General features: G+C 36.0%; 1 protein-coding gene across 2 annotated transcripts in view; it reads right to left on the bottom strand.

The window, feature by feature from the left end:
- Window positions 1–4,983: 4,983 nt before the first annotated feature.
- The window catches only part of CCDC91 (coiled-coil domain containing 91), a 488,375-nt gene continuing 476,092 nt past the window's right edge, over window positions 4,984–17,266 (bottom strand). For both annotated transcript variants that reach the window (XM_044678266.1, XM_044678267.1), the window contains one exon: window positions 4,984–6,090. In XM_044678266.1, coding sequence (XP_044534201.1) covers window positions 5,941–6,090 — 150 coding nt within the window. In that variant the 3' untranslated portion in view covers window positions 4,984–5,940. The remainder of the gene's footprint in view (window positions 6,091–17,266) is intronic.

Raw genomic sequence — 17,266 nt, 5'->3', positions numbered from 1 at the left:
CTGTTATAAAGGAGAAGTGTCATCTTATCCTCTCTGTACATCATTTCTACTACCTTAAATAGATACTAGTGACCTCCTTTAAATATAACAGAGGTCAGGCTGAGGGAACCAGCCCCTCAGCCAGGGATAAATTCACTGTCCTGATGTAGGGTGGTCTAGCAGATTAACAAATGAGGGTAATGGCTTGGTTTAGGAGTGTCCCTGCTTGCCTAAATAAACTAATTTCCCACGTTCTCCTCCCACAAAATTCCCTCCTCCCAGGGCCCAAGGTGGAGATGCAGGGGATAGCAGGATGTATGGATCAGGTCAAGGAAATCAGAACCCCACAGTTGGTTCTCCAGGGATATTTATAGTCCCAGCTCCAATGGTTATTTGGTTGTGAGACCAGGACCGGGCTGGGTCAACATTCCCTTTCCTTAACTGTCAGGATTGCTCCTGGTGGTTTTGCAAAAGCAAGAGATTCTTGTAGTAATCTTGCATTACAATCTGCTCATTTGTCTTTTGGAAATTCGCACCTTGCAACATTTGCAGGTCCCTAAGTTCTCAAGGATATCTACACTTACACTAAAACTAAGCTACAACTATGCTCTTATCCCTAACTAAGATTTGCAAAATAAGAAAAGGGTTTCTTAGCTCCTTTTTCTATTCTATGCTAATCTAAGCTAAGCTAAGGTGGGTTATGGGAAAGGTAAAGGAAAGAAATGGGGATTTAAGTTTTGCAAAATTTTGAACAGAAAGGAAAAGTGAGATTAAGCACAAACATCAACAATCTTAAAGCAAATATTTGCTAAATAAAACAAAGTAACAAACTCTAGCTATGTAATTTTCTAACTTCATGAACTAACAAACAAAAGTATCAACTAAGAAAAATTTTTGCAAGTTTTCTAAACCCTAATTACGTCTTTCCTAAAGTTAGTGTGTCAATATGTTAGTACACTTATGCCTATGTTAGAAGCATTAGTAAGAATAAGTAAACCTAATACTATTTATAAGCCTTCTTGTTAAACCATAGACTTAAGCTATGTACAATATTTACAAAGAAAGTTCTGACCCTGTTCTAACTTATTAGACTAACTAAACTGTCCCTGTGTTAGTAAAAATTTATTGCTAAGGAAATCTATTACTAACGGTTAGTAAGCAAACATTTTTTACATATTTACATTCTTTAAAGAAATATCAGATGTTTTTGAGTACGAGGTGTTTGAACCAAAGTAAGAGGGAACTCTAAGCTAAGGCAGACAAACCCTTCTCTCCAAGGTGTCAGTTAGTATTTCATATGTAGATGTGAAGTCAGAAAATGTTTTATGTGTTGTCCAGTGTGACCTGACCGTGTGATGAAGTGTCTCAACTACTTACTCCTCCGGAATTCTTCTGCCAATTGCATGCATTGCATGGATTGAATTCTCAAGTGTTGGGTGCAGTGAGAATTCTGATGGGTATAAAGTTGTGCTTTCCAAGTACATGGATCCAACACTGATTGGATGATCCTCTTCACAGTGCAATTGTCCCATACACTGGTTGTGTATACAGGTCACAGTTGTCTCTGTGGTCCTCGGCGTTGTCTTTGCGATGATCTGCAAAGTCAGCAACGCCTCCGTTGTGTCCTATGATGTTACCACACGTGCTTGTCAACTTGCACTGGAATTGATGTTCTGTTGTGTTGACTTGTGTCTTGAATAGAGTTGAATGTCGATGAAACATGATTAACCTTTTCTTCTTTCTTTTTTCCCTTGTGGTTAAATAAAGATGATTAAAGGTAACAAAGAGTTCGTCATGATGTCCTTTGTGCTTTCACATTGACTCATTGATGTCACTGTCTAGGTCTTGGACTGATTGAAAATATGATGTTTCTTCTGTAGCTGATTCTTCTTCATTGTCATAATGGTTTATGGATGTTTCTTCTAGGTGATTGTAATTGGTTTTGGGATAATCATTTTGATGTAAAATTTGGTGTAATATTTGGCTGCTTACTGACTCTTGCTCTGACTCTGGCTCTGACTCTTGCACTGATTCTGATTTTGATTCTGCTTCTGATTCTTACTCGGACTCTTGCTCTAATTCTGGCTCATAGCTGAAATGCTGGAAGGCTATGGTCTTATGTCTAGATCGTGGACTTGCTGTGGTCTTACTTGGCTGGCTGGTTGATGTTAATTGATTACTGTGCTGTTTGATGACTGGGTCTTGCTATTGTTGGGACATATCTTTTGCTGGCTTGACATGAGTGTCATGGAACCATGGATCTCTCCCCTTAACCTTGACTACACTAGGGGTTGTCAAGATTATTTGGGATGGACCATGCCAGGTAGGTTCTAACACAGACTTCCTGGCAAAGTTTCTGATGTAGACATAATCTCCAGGCTGGAAGTTGTGTAGACTCAAAGCCAATTTATGAAGCTGATTTAAACGCTGTTTGAGTAACTTAATGTACTCATAGAGCTTACATTGCATACCCAGATGCTTTGAGATGACTTGCCATGGTAAGGTGGGTGACCATATAGCATTTCAAAGGGTGACAAGTGAGTAATGCTATTGGGCTGGCATTTAAGATGGAATAGTGCCAATGGTAATGTATCTGGCCATTTCAAATGTGATTCAGCACGGATTTTAGCCACTAGGGTCTTCAAAGATCGATTAACTCTCTCAATCTGTCTGCTCGATTGGGGTCTGTATACAGAATAGAGATGCTGCTTGACTCCTAGGGCCTCATATACTGTAGCTAAAATCTTGTTTGTGAAGTGGGAACCACAATCTGAAGCAATGTGTAGTGGAATAGAATCTTGATATTAATTCCCTAAGCAAGATTTTCACTACAAAAGCTGAAGAATTGTGTTTGGCTGGGAAAGCCTCTGGCTATTTAGTTAATCTGTCCACTATCACTAATGCAAACCTATAGCCCTGACACTTTAGCATGGTAATATAATCGATTTGTATGCATTCAAATGGTATAAAGGCTAGTGGTTTGCCTCCTAGACTATGGACTTTGGTAACAGTCTGGATGAATTGCATACAAATTCTGCAACTCTGAGCAACTCTCACTGCAACTTCATATATGCCCCTTGCATTCCAATACCTAGTTATAGAATCTGCCAAGATTCTGTTATCTATAGAATGGTCTACTATTTGGTATTCTCAATGGTTCTACCAATTCAATCCAACAAACATTAATTAAGCATTGACTTTGTGCAAAAATGGAAGTTTGTTTATATTCTATTTGAAGGGCACAGCATTCACATTGATAACTAAAAGTAGATTTAGAAAGTAAATACAAAGTCATAGATTGGTGGTTACGAAAGCGATAAAAACTGTGGAGAAGGTTCAAGAAATGTGATGGAAATAAAGAGGAAGAAAACTTCAAGCACAGACATGAGCCTCTGCAAAGACATAGTGGTAGGAAATGGAATGTCACATTGAGGAAACAACTAGCATCAGTCAAAAAGAATAAAAACTTTTTTTTCACCTTAAGTCTCCCAAAACAATTTCTAACATTTCAACAGACAAGGCTAGACCTAGCCTAAATAAAAAATTCAAATGAGTTATGAGGGAAATCATACTATAAATTGAATAATGATGGGGCATTGTGCTAACTGCACTACAGTTCTTATCTCATTGGATCCTCACAAAAACCTTGTGATGTAGGTGCTATTAAAATTACTATTTTGCAGAGGTGGAAATTGTGGCAAGCTGAGGTAAAGTTACTTGCCCAGGGTATGAGGCCAGATTTGAATTCAGGTTTTTCTGATTCCAGACCTGGCACTCTAACCACTGCATATTAGTTTGGCATAACCAGTAGAATTCTTTAAGGTTTTCAAAGTTACATCCTCATAATAACTCTTAGAGTTGGTATTGGAAGTATTGTTATCTTTATTTTATAGATGAGAAAACTGGGGCTAAAGGAAGTTGAGTACTTGCTCCTGGTCCAAAATGGTGTCAAAGCTAAGCTTTGAAGCTGGGTCTTCTAATGACTCGACCAATTCAACTCAAGAATTCTTGTGCACTGCATTTTGAGGATAAAATTGCTGCCTTTAATCTACTGCAAACAAATAGTTTGTAACTCTCTTAATGGAGGCTAAACTACTCAGGGCTTTGTAGATGGTAACCAATAACTTGCCTTTTTGAGAGCTAGATAGGTTGCTGATTCAGATTTGAGAGTACTGATGTAAATCATTCCTGGGTAACTTACCTAAGCTCCATTCCACGTCCAGCTAGAGCTTCTGAATAATCTTCAAGACCAGATTTGTGGAAAGAACATTGCAATAATCCAACTTTGATTGCAATTATATGAGGGACTGTGAAACAGTCCACATTTCAGAGAAGAGGCTGGGAGTAAGCCTCTGGGACCTGGGTGTGTGCCCAAAAAAAACTTAGTTTGGCAAGCAACGCTTCTGCTACAGCAGATGGAAAATGCTTTCTGGGTCACTCTGGACACTGACTGCCATTTTATGAGAATGGACTCTTTGCTGCAATGAGGTTCATTTGATCCTCAGAAAGCATCCCCTGCTCCCCCTGCACCCCCTGCCTTGCCAATTTCCATTATGTGCCAGAACCACTGCTCTCTTGTCCTTGGTAAACTTTTTCCAGTTTACTTTTTTCTAAACTGGTATGGAGTAGCTTTAAAAAATACTATAATAGATGAAAAAGAGGAAAGTCTAAGTGACTATAAATGCAAACACTTCTCTAATTTGCATATGAACACAGAATGTTCTTAGAAACCAGGAGATTTTAATGGAGAGTCTCTTGTCTTTAAGATTCCCTTTTCTTTCCTGGGATAGGATAGATAGATGGATGGATGTGAATATGAAGTCTGTTTGGCCTTCAGGCTCATCAGCTGTATTCAGGTCTTTACTTGAACTTGGAAAAAAGGAATTTGAGCAGTTTTTTAATCATTTAAAATAAACATCACACACACACACAAACATACCCTGGAGGCCTGGCTAGAAGTATATAAATACACAGAGCAATTAATCATATAACCTCATTTTGGGGAGATACTTTTATTGCTGTAAGAAAGCCCAGGACATAAGAAAGTTGAAGCATTACAGATATAGTAAGATAAAACATTTGCATAAATTTCAATGGTAAGAAAAAAAATCAATTTTTTATGTGGAAATTGGATTAAATACCCATCGATTGAGGCACAAAACCATTATTTTTGAGGTACTTACCATAAATTAAGGACATTCAGAGTTATAGGAAAACTAATCCTATTGCCTCATTCAAGGAACTTGAAATCCTAGAATGAGGATCTCAAGGACTAAAACGAGCCCTCTTTCATTAGATCAAGCACAAGGTTCAATTCTCATTAAAAAAAGAAGTAATTTCACTGCTCCATAATATATGGACATATGTGCACACAGACATATACATACACATATTATGTTCTTCCCTTTCAGCTTGCATTACAACAGGAGAGTAAAATTAATATTAAATACTTTAAGTTTCTCTTTTCCTTTCTTCACTTTCTGTTTATTGGCAAAAAAGTATTATTAAAGAACAGAAAAAATGCCCAGCAAAACATATATCTTTATATCTAAACTCTAAGGAGGTAACTACATAATATTGAGATCTGGGCCTCCTCCTATGCTAGAAGAAATAAATTATATGATCACATGCTGGCATCTTGAAAAAAGTCATACTGAGGCAATAAGTTACGATATTCATTACCTTTGCCAAATTTGCCAATAACAGGCCACTGGAGGCTATAAAATTTGCAACATAAGTGTAGGTTTTGGTCATGTGGTATTTTTTCAATTACTTTCTTAGGTCATATTATGCTTGAAAGGAAAGCAAATGAGAAAACAAAATAAATTAGATCACTTGATATTCTTCTAAATGTTGTTTTGTCTTATCCTTACACCAGTAATATAATTCTTAAGATTTTGAAAAAGAAAAGAAAAGCACTTTTTTGTAATTCACAGAATTTAAATCAGGGGCCCAAATGTTCTATCTACTGTCAGTGCTGGTCAGCTTGTCATGTTCTTCATCTTCTGTTGAAGCTGGTTCTTCAGAGATTAAAGAACTCAGTTGTTTCTGGGCACAAGAGAGAAAGAGTTCCAAAGTTGACAGGCTTCTCTGGCGTATCACTTGATCAAGCTGTGGATTTTGTTTAAAAAAGAGAAAATGATGCTTTTAGAACATTTGGAATAAACAATTTGGTGTTATTATGCACATTATTTTGAAGCAAAAAACTAGGAAATTACTTTCTAGAGTTTTGAATAATGCATTACATTGAATTATAATTATGCCACTCTAAATAGCCTGGCCATTTAAAATTATATAAAAACAAATAAAGTATTAGAAGTTTATACTCTAAACTTATAATTAGTGATTACTTGTTGGACAAATTCCTTGGTGGAGAGGAACAGAATCAGGATGGGACACATGTAGTTAGACATACCACTGGATTGCTTTGGACATAATCTACCCCTTGACTGCTTGAGAACTTATAATGAGAATTAATACAACAATGAATGACTCAGGTAACAGACTCTGTCTGTTGAGGGTTCAGTGTATTTATCAACTAGCAAACGCCAAGACGAGGAAACTACTTCTACCAAAGGAAATCGGCACCTTTTCTACAACTTAGTCTTAAGGTGTTCCCTAGAGTTAAGAGACTGACTTCTCCAGGCTCACGAATCAGCAATGTGTCAGAAATAGAACTTGAACCCACACCTTCAGGGCTGCCAGGCTAGACCTTTCTATGAGAGAAAAGATCTTAAAAGAACCACTAGTCAAGGGCAGCTAGGTGGCACAGTGGATAGAGAGCCAGGCATAGAGTCAGGAGGACCTGGATTCAAATCTAGCCTCAGACACTTTCTAGCTGGGTGACTCCAGGCAAGTCACTTAACTCCAATTGTTTAGCCCACGCCACTCTTGCATCTTAGAATGACACTAAGACTGAAGGGAAGGGCTTAAAAAAACCTTTAGTCCAAATCCCCCAACAGAATACCTTATTCTCATGCCATGTAACAGAGTTCAATAACACAAATAATAGAGCATGTAAGAATGGGGCAGGTTTTTCAACTGTTGAGCATATCATTAAGAAAAAAAGGTTGTGATAACCAGAGGAGGAAAATGTCAATAACACCTGACACATAAGAGACAGACAGAGAGAGAGACAGAGAGAGAGAGAGAGAGAGAGAGAGAGAGAGAGAGACAGACAGACAGACAGACAGACAGACAGACAGACAGAGACAGAGACAGACAGACACAGAGAGACAGAGAAGGGAGAGAGAGGGAGAAAGAGACAGAGACAGAGAGAGAGAGAGACAGAGAGTAACTTTTCTGCACTTCAGAAGTGTGGAGAGTAAGAAGGTATTAGCAGGGTTACAATGGGAAAGTTTACAGGCATTAGTGCGCTGAATTTATATAGATATTATAATTTGAAAATACACTTACATTGAAAAGTTCCTTCTAAATTTAACATTTTATGAATTTTTAATATTTTTAACTTGGTAAAATCTTTTTTTTAAACCCTTACCTTCTGTCTTGGAGTCAATACTATGTATTGGTTCCAAGGCAGAAGAGGGGTGAGGGCTAGGGAATGGGGTTTAAGTGACTTGCCCAGGAAGACATAGCTAGGAAGAGTCTAAGGCCAGACTGGAATGTAGGACTTCTTGTTTCTGGGCCTGGCTCTCAATCCACTGGGCTACCTGGTTGCTCCTCCCTCCCTTTTCTTTTCTTTTTTTTAAAGGATCCTTACTTTCCGTCTAAGAATCAATATTGGTTACAAGGCATGAGAAGAGAGGTCAGGTGATGAGGGTGAAGTGACTTGCCCAAGGTAAATCTTTTCTTTATTTATTGTTCTTATAATCAAATTAAATACAAAAAAATGAATATCTATCACAAGTAGGGAACTAACTATGCTAGGTACTATGAGGGTTACAAAGATGAACAGGACATGGTCCAGGCTGGCCCTTGAAGTACAGGAGGGACAGAAAGTAGCAAAAGGGATTCTGTCTAATCAACCTATCAATAGTCAACAGTCTATTAAATCCTCAAAAATAACAGTGTCAGGACTTATGCTAAGTACAAGGATACAAATAAAGGTAAAAGAACAAAAAAGCCAGTCTCTGATCCCAATGAACTTACATACAAATTGGGCAGACAATCTGTAAATAAAAATACCTATACAATTAAGAGAAAAGAGATGGCTCAAATGGATGGGAAGGGACCAAGAAGGCTTCCTGTATGAAGGTGACATTTAAGCTGAGTCTTGACAGAAACCGGGGATGGCAAGAGGTGGCAGTGAGGAAGGAGAATATTTCATTGCTATTTAGGAGGTTATGGCTGTAGTTCAAAGAAGAAGTAATGAAGTCATAAACTAATGGTAGCAAGAGAAATGCTAAAAGGAGGAGTGAATGCAAGATACAATGAAAGTAAAATTGGCAGGATGTCACCATTATGAATGGATGCAGAGGGGAAGAGAAAGAAAGGACTTAAGGATGATGCTCAAATTTGGAATCTGAGAAAATGTTAGTTCCATTACAGAAATAAAGCAATTAGAGCAGTTGGTGTGAGTGGTAAGATGACAAGATAAGTTGAGAAATAATAGTAAAATAGTAGTTTATTTAGATTTACTTATTAAAAACATTACAGTCATATCTGAAAAATGAGACTGCTAAACATGGAGCTAAAAGTTCATGTTTTGAAAAAAATTCCAAATGACACAGCAAGGCATTTAGTATACGTAAGCAATTTTTGAGCTTAAATAATGCCTCAATTTAAAAGAATCTCAAGATTATACTTTAATATAGCTTTGACTGAACAGGTTAGAAATGAAGATTATTGGAATCACCTATTGTAATTCTGTATCCAGACATATGGTGAACCTAGTAGTCATGGTGACCTCCAAAAGTATATACAATATACAATACACCTCTATGAATAGCTAGGAAGCTGACAGTGACCAATTTCTGGCTTTAATTTCCTTTAATATTATTGAAATCCAGAAGAATCATTATGACATTTCCTTTTTAAAAAAGGGGGCAGAGATTTGAGAGAGCTTCTGGAATGCTGGTTTTATATTTTCTTTTTAAAAACCCTTTTTAAAAACAAGATGGAAATCTTAGAATCAATACTGTGTATTGGTTCCATCTAGCTGCCCCCTGGAATGCTGGTTTTATATTATAGGCAATAAAGTCCAGAAATTTGAGGAAGGAAGCTCCAAGTATTTGACCAGTAATTGCTGCCAGGATATTTATTTAACCTAACAAACTTGTGTTGAAGTCTTGAGTTCACAATTCATATGCTGCAGTGTTAAAATTAAAGGCCAAAAGAACATGAAAATTTTGATGAATCATTTAATAAAACATATCAATTATTTTTTTGCATGTATTAGGAGTCATTCTAGAATTAGAGTCTACAAAGATAAAGACTCTTACATATTTCTTCATTTCTACATAGAACTGTGTGAAGACAAAATTCTATTAAATAAATGGAAGTTCAAAACTCTTAGCCTGTTCAAGGTGGAATGGGAAATCCTTCAAGGAAGAAGATATAAATCTGGATAGAACAGAGCTGAGCATCTAATTTTGTGGGTTCTTCAATGAATGGCATATAAGACCATGTCGGTGAAGTAGAATATTTGGGACCTTTCTCTTAAAATGATGTTAGATTCCTCTTTTTGTAGCCAGCCCATCAGACTGATGTTCTTGGCATATGCTTGAATTTCAAAAGTTTCTATTTTATTAAGCATGACCTTATTATCCTTTATTGAAGTAATACAGACTTCAGGAAATTGTTCCACTATTTTTCCCCTGTAATGTGGGGGGCTTAGCTCTGCATTTGTGGCTTTCATTTCAAAGTGCATCAAAAATTACTAGTGTTCTATGACACAAGACTGTCAACTTTTTTACTGAGTGTTGGTGTCATATTTTCAGATTTTATGTTTATTTTTCTTTTGTGATGGAATAGCTGTAAAATACTTTGTTTTCATCTTCATTTTGTATTGCTTCAGCTTTTGGTTTGTTGGTTCCCATAGAAGTTCAGCAGAAATTTACTGATTATTGAAGAGTTTAAATTTCATTACCAGGAAGTGAAAAGAATGATCACTGACTGTTCTTTATCCACCTGCTATTCCTGTTAGATTTGCACTCATATTTTTACTAGTATGTCCTACCCAAAGCAAATGTAAAGTATGATCTCTTTAATGTGGACATTTTGTGGCTGAAAAGGGCAGAGAATGAACATTTATGTAAGAAACATGAATAACATCAACTTAAGAAGAAACAGCTTAGATAAAATGTTGAGAGATCTGAACTTTGCTGAGAGAAAGTTGCTCCTCAGATAAACGTATTGAGGGGACAGGTTTAAAGATAGAATACTGAAGGTGGTAAAGATGGCTGTGGTACATCATAGGACATAAATTCATTTACATGTGACTGTCCCTAGAGTTTTGAGGTCCTGAGAAACTTTAAATAAGGTAATTGTTTAAGGCCTATGGGACAATTAAAGATTACAGATCTCTCACAGATGACAAAAAGGTGGAATTTTTGAATTTCAAATGATGTTAGAGACGGGTCATTGTTTATGTGAAAACCCTAATCTGGAGTATAAAAAACCAAAGAAGAGGAGAAAAGAAAGGGCTAGAAGACAATTTGGTGAAGACAAAAGTGATAAATGAAGCTGAGCTCTAGAGGAGTGAGAGACAGAAGGAACAGGAGATAGAGGATCTCCTTACATAGGATGCAATAGAAAGGTTGACAGGAGATGCTGAAAGTTGACAGGCAGGCTTGGCAGCTGCTCTGCTGGGATAAAACAGAATTCTCACACTGAAAGAGTACAACATTTTCTCAGTGCTCTCTCTGCCTAGGGCAGCCATCTGCTAAAAGAATTTGTCACTGCTTCAATGGCCTGAGGGTTGCAGAGACAAGGCATTGCCCCATAGGAGAAAGGGAAAGGATTTTTTCAATATTCTTTTCTTTAATAAAAGCATTTGAAAGCAATATACTTGTACCTAGGGACTCAGTTATCCAAGGATTGAAACAGGTCCACCCCGGGTATACTTCAAAGGCTGATTTACAGGAAACATGGCTTCTGTGTTACATTAGCGCTTTTTGCGTGTGAAGAAAATAAAAGGCTGTCCTAATATCTGATCAATATGATACAATAAGTACTTTTCTACTCTCTTTTATGGAGACCTTTGATAAGAGCTAAACATATGTTTACATAATTCTACTCTAGACTCTAGGTGAAGGTAGAAAGAGAAAAAAAAGGCAGTGAGTTCCAGGAAAAGAGTCTGATCTCTCTCTTTAGGGGCTAGGATCCCTCCCCCAGGCCCTCATGGATCTAGATCTAGAGTGTCCTTTAAGGGCAGAGGGAGATCACTCCATATCTTCTAGTCCCAGATGCAATTCTATATTATTATACTCTTCCAAAGAGATGTGAGAAATCATTATCTGAGGAGCTGGAAAGGGATCTCAGGAGCCAGCCATTTAAGACTTCCCTCATTTTATAGATGAGAAATAGAGGTCCAGAGAGACAAAATAATTTTTGCCCAGATCCTCACCAGTAATGTATGGCAGAACCAGGCTGTGCCAGGTCCAGTGGCTCTAAATCTGTTTCTCTTTCCATACTCTTAATTCAATTCAATTGAATACAATAAATATTTATTGAGAAATGAAAAGAGAACTGCCATTTATCACTCTATATTATTAATATTCTGAGTGATCACATATAATCCTTTAGTTAGTAAACTGTAACTATGATTTATAAAGTTAGACCTAGTTATTAAAATTAATGTGTATAAGGATATTAATCATAATAGTACATAAGATTAATCATAATAGTAGTTATTTATGTTTATGTATATTTATATATGGTAAATAGTTATATTTATATATGGTATATATATCTGTATATATATGGTATGTTAGAATTTAATAGTAAATGACAAAATTAAAAGCCTCTGCAATGATGCAAGTGCTTGTATTTTTCCACTCTTTTTCTCCCTGCCAGGCACTCTAGAGGATGTGACAAGAGGAAACTTGGCCCCTAGTCTGACAGTGTCATCACCAAGTGAGCCTGATGATGGTACTGCTAAGAATTACTTTCTTGGGTCCTCATTTCCCGTAGAAGGCAGAGAAGTAGTTTTGTCATGATTATATTCTAAAGAGAACAAGAAAACCAAAGCTTGTAATTGAGAGCTCTAATCTGTTTTCCTTACTTATATACTTCTCTGCTAGGTTTCTGAAGGCATATATCCACTCTTATACACATGGACTGTGTGCACTAGTGAGAAAGGATGGTCCAAGTATATATTTTATATTTTTTATACTTTTATATTTTTATTATTTTTGCTCTTGATGTTTATTGAGTAAATATTAGGATTATTATCACTTTTTTACTTCTGAATAAATGCTATTATTATTCTTGTTTAGTAAATGTTTCATGTTTAAGAGTAAACATTATCATTGTGACTGATTTTGTGCAAATAAGAAGGAAAATGGTGGGAGGAGAGGAGGTGTGATAGTAGAGAATACCCTATTATCTCTGGGAACCTGAAGTGGTGGCTGTGGCCTGCTGATCTTCTGGGGATGTCACTTTCACCTTTCAAAGTATATAAATGGAGATTTTGAACCTTTGGATTTCATCCCCCAGAAGTCTTAGTATTCCCCCAAATTCCCTTTAATCTTGCATGGTCACGTTACTGTTTTATAAGTTCTGTAGCTCCTCCTTCTTCCTCTCTTCTTCACGAGTGTGGCTGAGGTTAGTTTAGCACCTTTTCACTCTAGTTTTTTATGTTAGTTTATTATTAATAAAACTTTATGAAATAGAATACTTAGTTATTGAATATTAATTTTCATCTTTACAAAGTCAATGATGTAGGATGGATCTGTCAGCCTATAGAGAAAGGAGTTGTACAGTTGCCATAATGGATGGTACAAAACAATAACAAAAAATAGTAAAATAAAACTCTCTGTTTTAGCATTTCATTTGCTATACTATACTGTAAAGGGAAAGGTAATAAAGTAATGATCATTCAATGAAAAATGTCAAAGTAAATCAAATAATTTAAAAAAGAAAATTATTTCCTTTAATGAAGATGTTGCTTAAGAATCCTTTCTATCCTCCTGGAAATTCTGCTATGCAAAAGGTCACATATGTAGGAAAAGATTAATATAATAATTGTGCTTTAACATTTTTAACTTTATTGCACAATGCTTTTGCACAATGGTCACATGTCATCACCATGTTCAATAAATACTAGTGGCTTCTTTAGGATTAACTTTAAAATCCTCTGGCATTCAAAGCCTATCATAATCTAATTCTCCCTCCTTCTTGAACTCCCCCCACCCCTTTTTAAACCTTTACCTTCTGTTTTAGAATGAATACAGTATATTGGTCCCGAGGCAAAAGAGGTAAGGTTGAGACAATGGGGGTTAAGTGACTTGCCCAGGGTCACACACCTAGGAAGTATCTGAGGCTGGACTTGAACTCAGGATCCCCTGTCTTGAGTTTTGGTTCTCAATCTACTGAGCCACCTAGATGCCCCTGAAGTGGTCTTACACTTTATTCCCTACATACACCCTTTAACCCAATGACAACAGACCTCCTTGCCATTCCCCAAACAAGACATTATTTCTCAGCATAGGCCATTTTCTGTGGCTACCTCCCATACCTGGAATGTTCTCCCTCCTCATCTCCCTGTTGGCTCCCTAGCATCTTTTAAGCCTTAACTAAAAATCCCATCTTCTACAAGAAGTTCCCAACACTTTTCCTCAACCCTTCTTAATTCTAATGCCTCCTCTCTGTTAATTATTTCCTATTTATCTTGTACAGAGATTGTCTGTACATATTTGCTTATTTTTTGATTATGAGCTCCCTAAGGCTATCTTTCTGCCTTTCTTCTGGTATCTCAACATTTAGTACAGTGCTTGGCATATTGTAAACATCTAAGAAATGTTTTATTGGCTGACTGATTTTCTAGCATGCTATAGAATAAGACATGAAAGAAAGAAACCTATAATTATTGATGTCATTTTTCCAACTTATATTTGTACATATTTTTAACATGCCTATGAAAGAATCTGATTTTTCACATAAGCATAAATGAATGAATATTTGGGAAATCTCAGTTTAATAATAATAATGCCTAACATAATATATGCATTATAGTATACAATACAGAATATAATAACACTATACACATAAATAGATAAAAGAAGATAGATAGGCAGTAGGGGTTCAGTATTCAGCAAAGTAGTGCTAGAGTGTCAGGCCTAGAATCTTGAAGATTTATCTTCCTGAGTTCAAAGCTGGCTTCATAAACTTGACTATCTGTATGACCTTGCATAAATCACTTAACCCTATTTGCCTCAATTTCTTCATTTGTAAAAATGAATTGGAAAACCAGTTCAGTACCTTTGCCAAGAAAAACACAAGAGGGGTCAATGAAGAGTCAGATATGACTAAAAAATAAACAAAAACCAACATCCAAATAGGCCCTAAGGATATAAAGAATATGATATAAGATGATGTATATGTAAGAAATATAAGGTATAAGAAAGTCTGCATTTGATGATGTAAAGCAGCAGCTGTACAGGGAGATTTTCCACATGATATTCATAAGAAGAAATATATATTTTCAAACTATAAATAAATTTTGCAGTAAGACTTGTTTCTCCACCATTACTTATTTCAAGTGAAATAATGAGGGTCATCCTAAATTCTTGACTCAATCAATCAATCAGAAGGATAAAGTAGATATGAACAAGGCCTAAACAATTCTAGTGAATCAACTAATTAAAGGCGTTTTAAGTAGGTGTTGCAGGAAGTGTGTTGGGATTGGAAGAAATTTAGTTACACAGTGTGGGTTTTGTATAAATAGAAGCCAGTTTTGAATCCAAAATTTAAGCATTTGGCAGCTCAGGAGAGACAGCAGTTCCATTCAAACTCCTGAGAGGAAATTACTTGCTGAGGGAAGAGGAGAGTTTCTGTCTGCTCCCTAACCTCTTCCTGTCTGTGATCAGGACTTCTCATTGATGTCTTAGCATTGTCTCTGGAAGAGCAGTAGCTGGTGACAATATCTGCATTAGGAAACCACTAGACACACTGAGGGAAAGCAGGAAGAAGAGTGATGAGTATCCTCATGAGGGGGAGACAAGGACTTTAGCCACTGTGAACTTTGATTTACACTTTTTTTTTCACATCTGCTTTCTGAATTTCATGCCCACATTCTCCTGGACTTTGTACTAATGTACTAATAGGAAAGTTTGTGTCACATGCTTTTGGAGCAAAATACCACCTATTATTACTATAATATCTTAGTGAATACCTATATTTGTAAAGGCTAATTAAGTCTTTTTTTTTCTTACTTTAATGAGTTGTATTTTTTATTTTTTAAATTTTTCCCCATGTTTTCATGATTCATTTTCTTTTCCTCCACTCCCCCTCCCAGAGCTGACAAGCAATTCCACGGGGTTATACAAATGTTATCATTGACACCTATTTCCTTATTATTAATTTTTGCAATAGAGCAATTTTTAAAAACCTAAACCCCAAACCATATACTCATATCAACAAGTGAGGCCATATGTTTTTCTTCTGCGTTTCTACTCCCACAGTTCTGTCTTTCGTTTGGACAGCATTCTTTTCCATAAGTCCCTCAGAAGTGCTTGTTGCATGGCTACTAGTAGTAAAGTCCATTACATCGCATCATTCCACAATGTTTCACTTTCTGTGTACAACGTACTCTTGGTTCTGCTCATTTCACTCTGTATCAGTTGATGGAGGTTCTTCCAAGTTCATGTGGAAATCCTCCAGTTCATCATTTCTAATTAAGTCTTTCTGACTAATTGGTAATAGATCAATCTGTTAAAGAAGTAAATTGGTAGGGTTCATAAATTATAGCATTAGAAAGCTGCTCTTTGGACTCAAAATCCTTTTGTGTTCCTAGGGGGAAAAAAGAAATATAAGCCATTTCCTCTGGTTCCCAGGGATAATCTAGTCAGGAAGATGAACATGAAACATTCAGTCAATCAACAATTATTTAATATCTACACTAAAGTGGATGCAATAATAGCAGCTGAGAGTGCCACAGCAAAAAATGAAATAGTTTTTATTTTTATAGCCATATAATTTTATCAAGAGAAAACACAAAAATTATATATACACATACACAAACATAAGAAATGATGAACAGGATGATCACGACCTCCCAGAAAAATCTTAAAAGATTCATATGAAATAATGCAAAGTGAAGTGAGCAGAACAATTGTATATAGTAACAAAAATAATGTATGATGATCAATGATGAATATTGTTCAACTGTGAATATTGCTCAACTGTGAAATTACACAGCAATGCAATGATCCAAAACAATTCAAATGAGGCAAGGCTTTATGACAGAAAAGGTATCCACCATCACAGAAGGAACTGACAGAGTCTGAATGTAGACTGAAGCATTCAATATTTCACTTTATTTCTATCATGCGTTTTTCTCTAGCACAAGCAATATGTGTCTTTTTTCACAAAAAATGAACAGTATATATTGCATGATAGAATATGTATAACCTATATCACATTGCCTGCTGTCTAGGGGAAGAGAGAAAGGAGGGAGGAAGGGGGATAAGATGGACCGTGAAATGTCAGGAAGTTATTAAAAATTAAATTTTTATTTATTTGTCAAATACTTAGCACATTTAGGCACCATATAAATGTTTATTCCCACATATTTACTCACACATAAAGTGAAGGAGTTGATCCTTTTTTCATTTTTATTTTGATACATGAAATATTTATAACATGACAATATATACATATAATAGTCTAGGGAGCAGTGTAGTAGGAAGAGTGCTAGATTTGGGAGTCAAAGGAGATTAGGGTTCAAATCTAAACTATATTAGCTGGGTGATCATAGGCAAATTATTTAAATTCTCAGAGCCTTAGTTTCCTCACCTGTACACTTGATAAGACTATCTTAATGTCATCTCATAAGGTTGTTGTAAGAGTCAAAAGAGATATAGTAGGTAAAGCTCTCTTCATATTTTGAAGCATTATTTGTCTTAGCTATTTTTTAAAAGAGTAACCAGAAATCATGGGCAAAGAGGTAAGACTCAATCATAGAGTAATGACATTTTGTTGGGAACCCTTCAGCACCTTAATGTTTAAAAAATAAATGCTTATTATTAAATTAATGATGTTTGTCTTCTGTATTTACAAATTCTACTTACTATTTCACCCACTGATTGACATAGTCTCTGCTACAATAATAGAAGCTTTAAGCTTTCAGATACCATATTTTATGACTGGATACTCTCGCTAACAG

This window comes from Gracilinanus agilis, chromosome 5 (assembly GCF_016433145.1).
Source record: "Gracilinanus agilis isolate LMUSP501 chromosome 5, AgileGrace, whole genome shotgun sequence".
Taxonomy (NCBI): domain Eukaryota; kingdom Metazoa; phylum Chordata; class Mammalia; order Didelphimorphia; family Didelphidae; genus Gracilinanus; species Gracilinanus agilis.
This window is presented reverse-complemented; position numbering and strand designations above follow the sequence as displayed.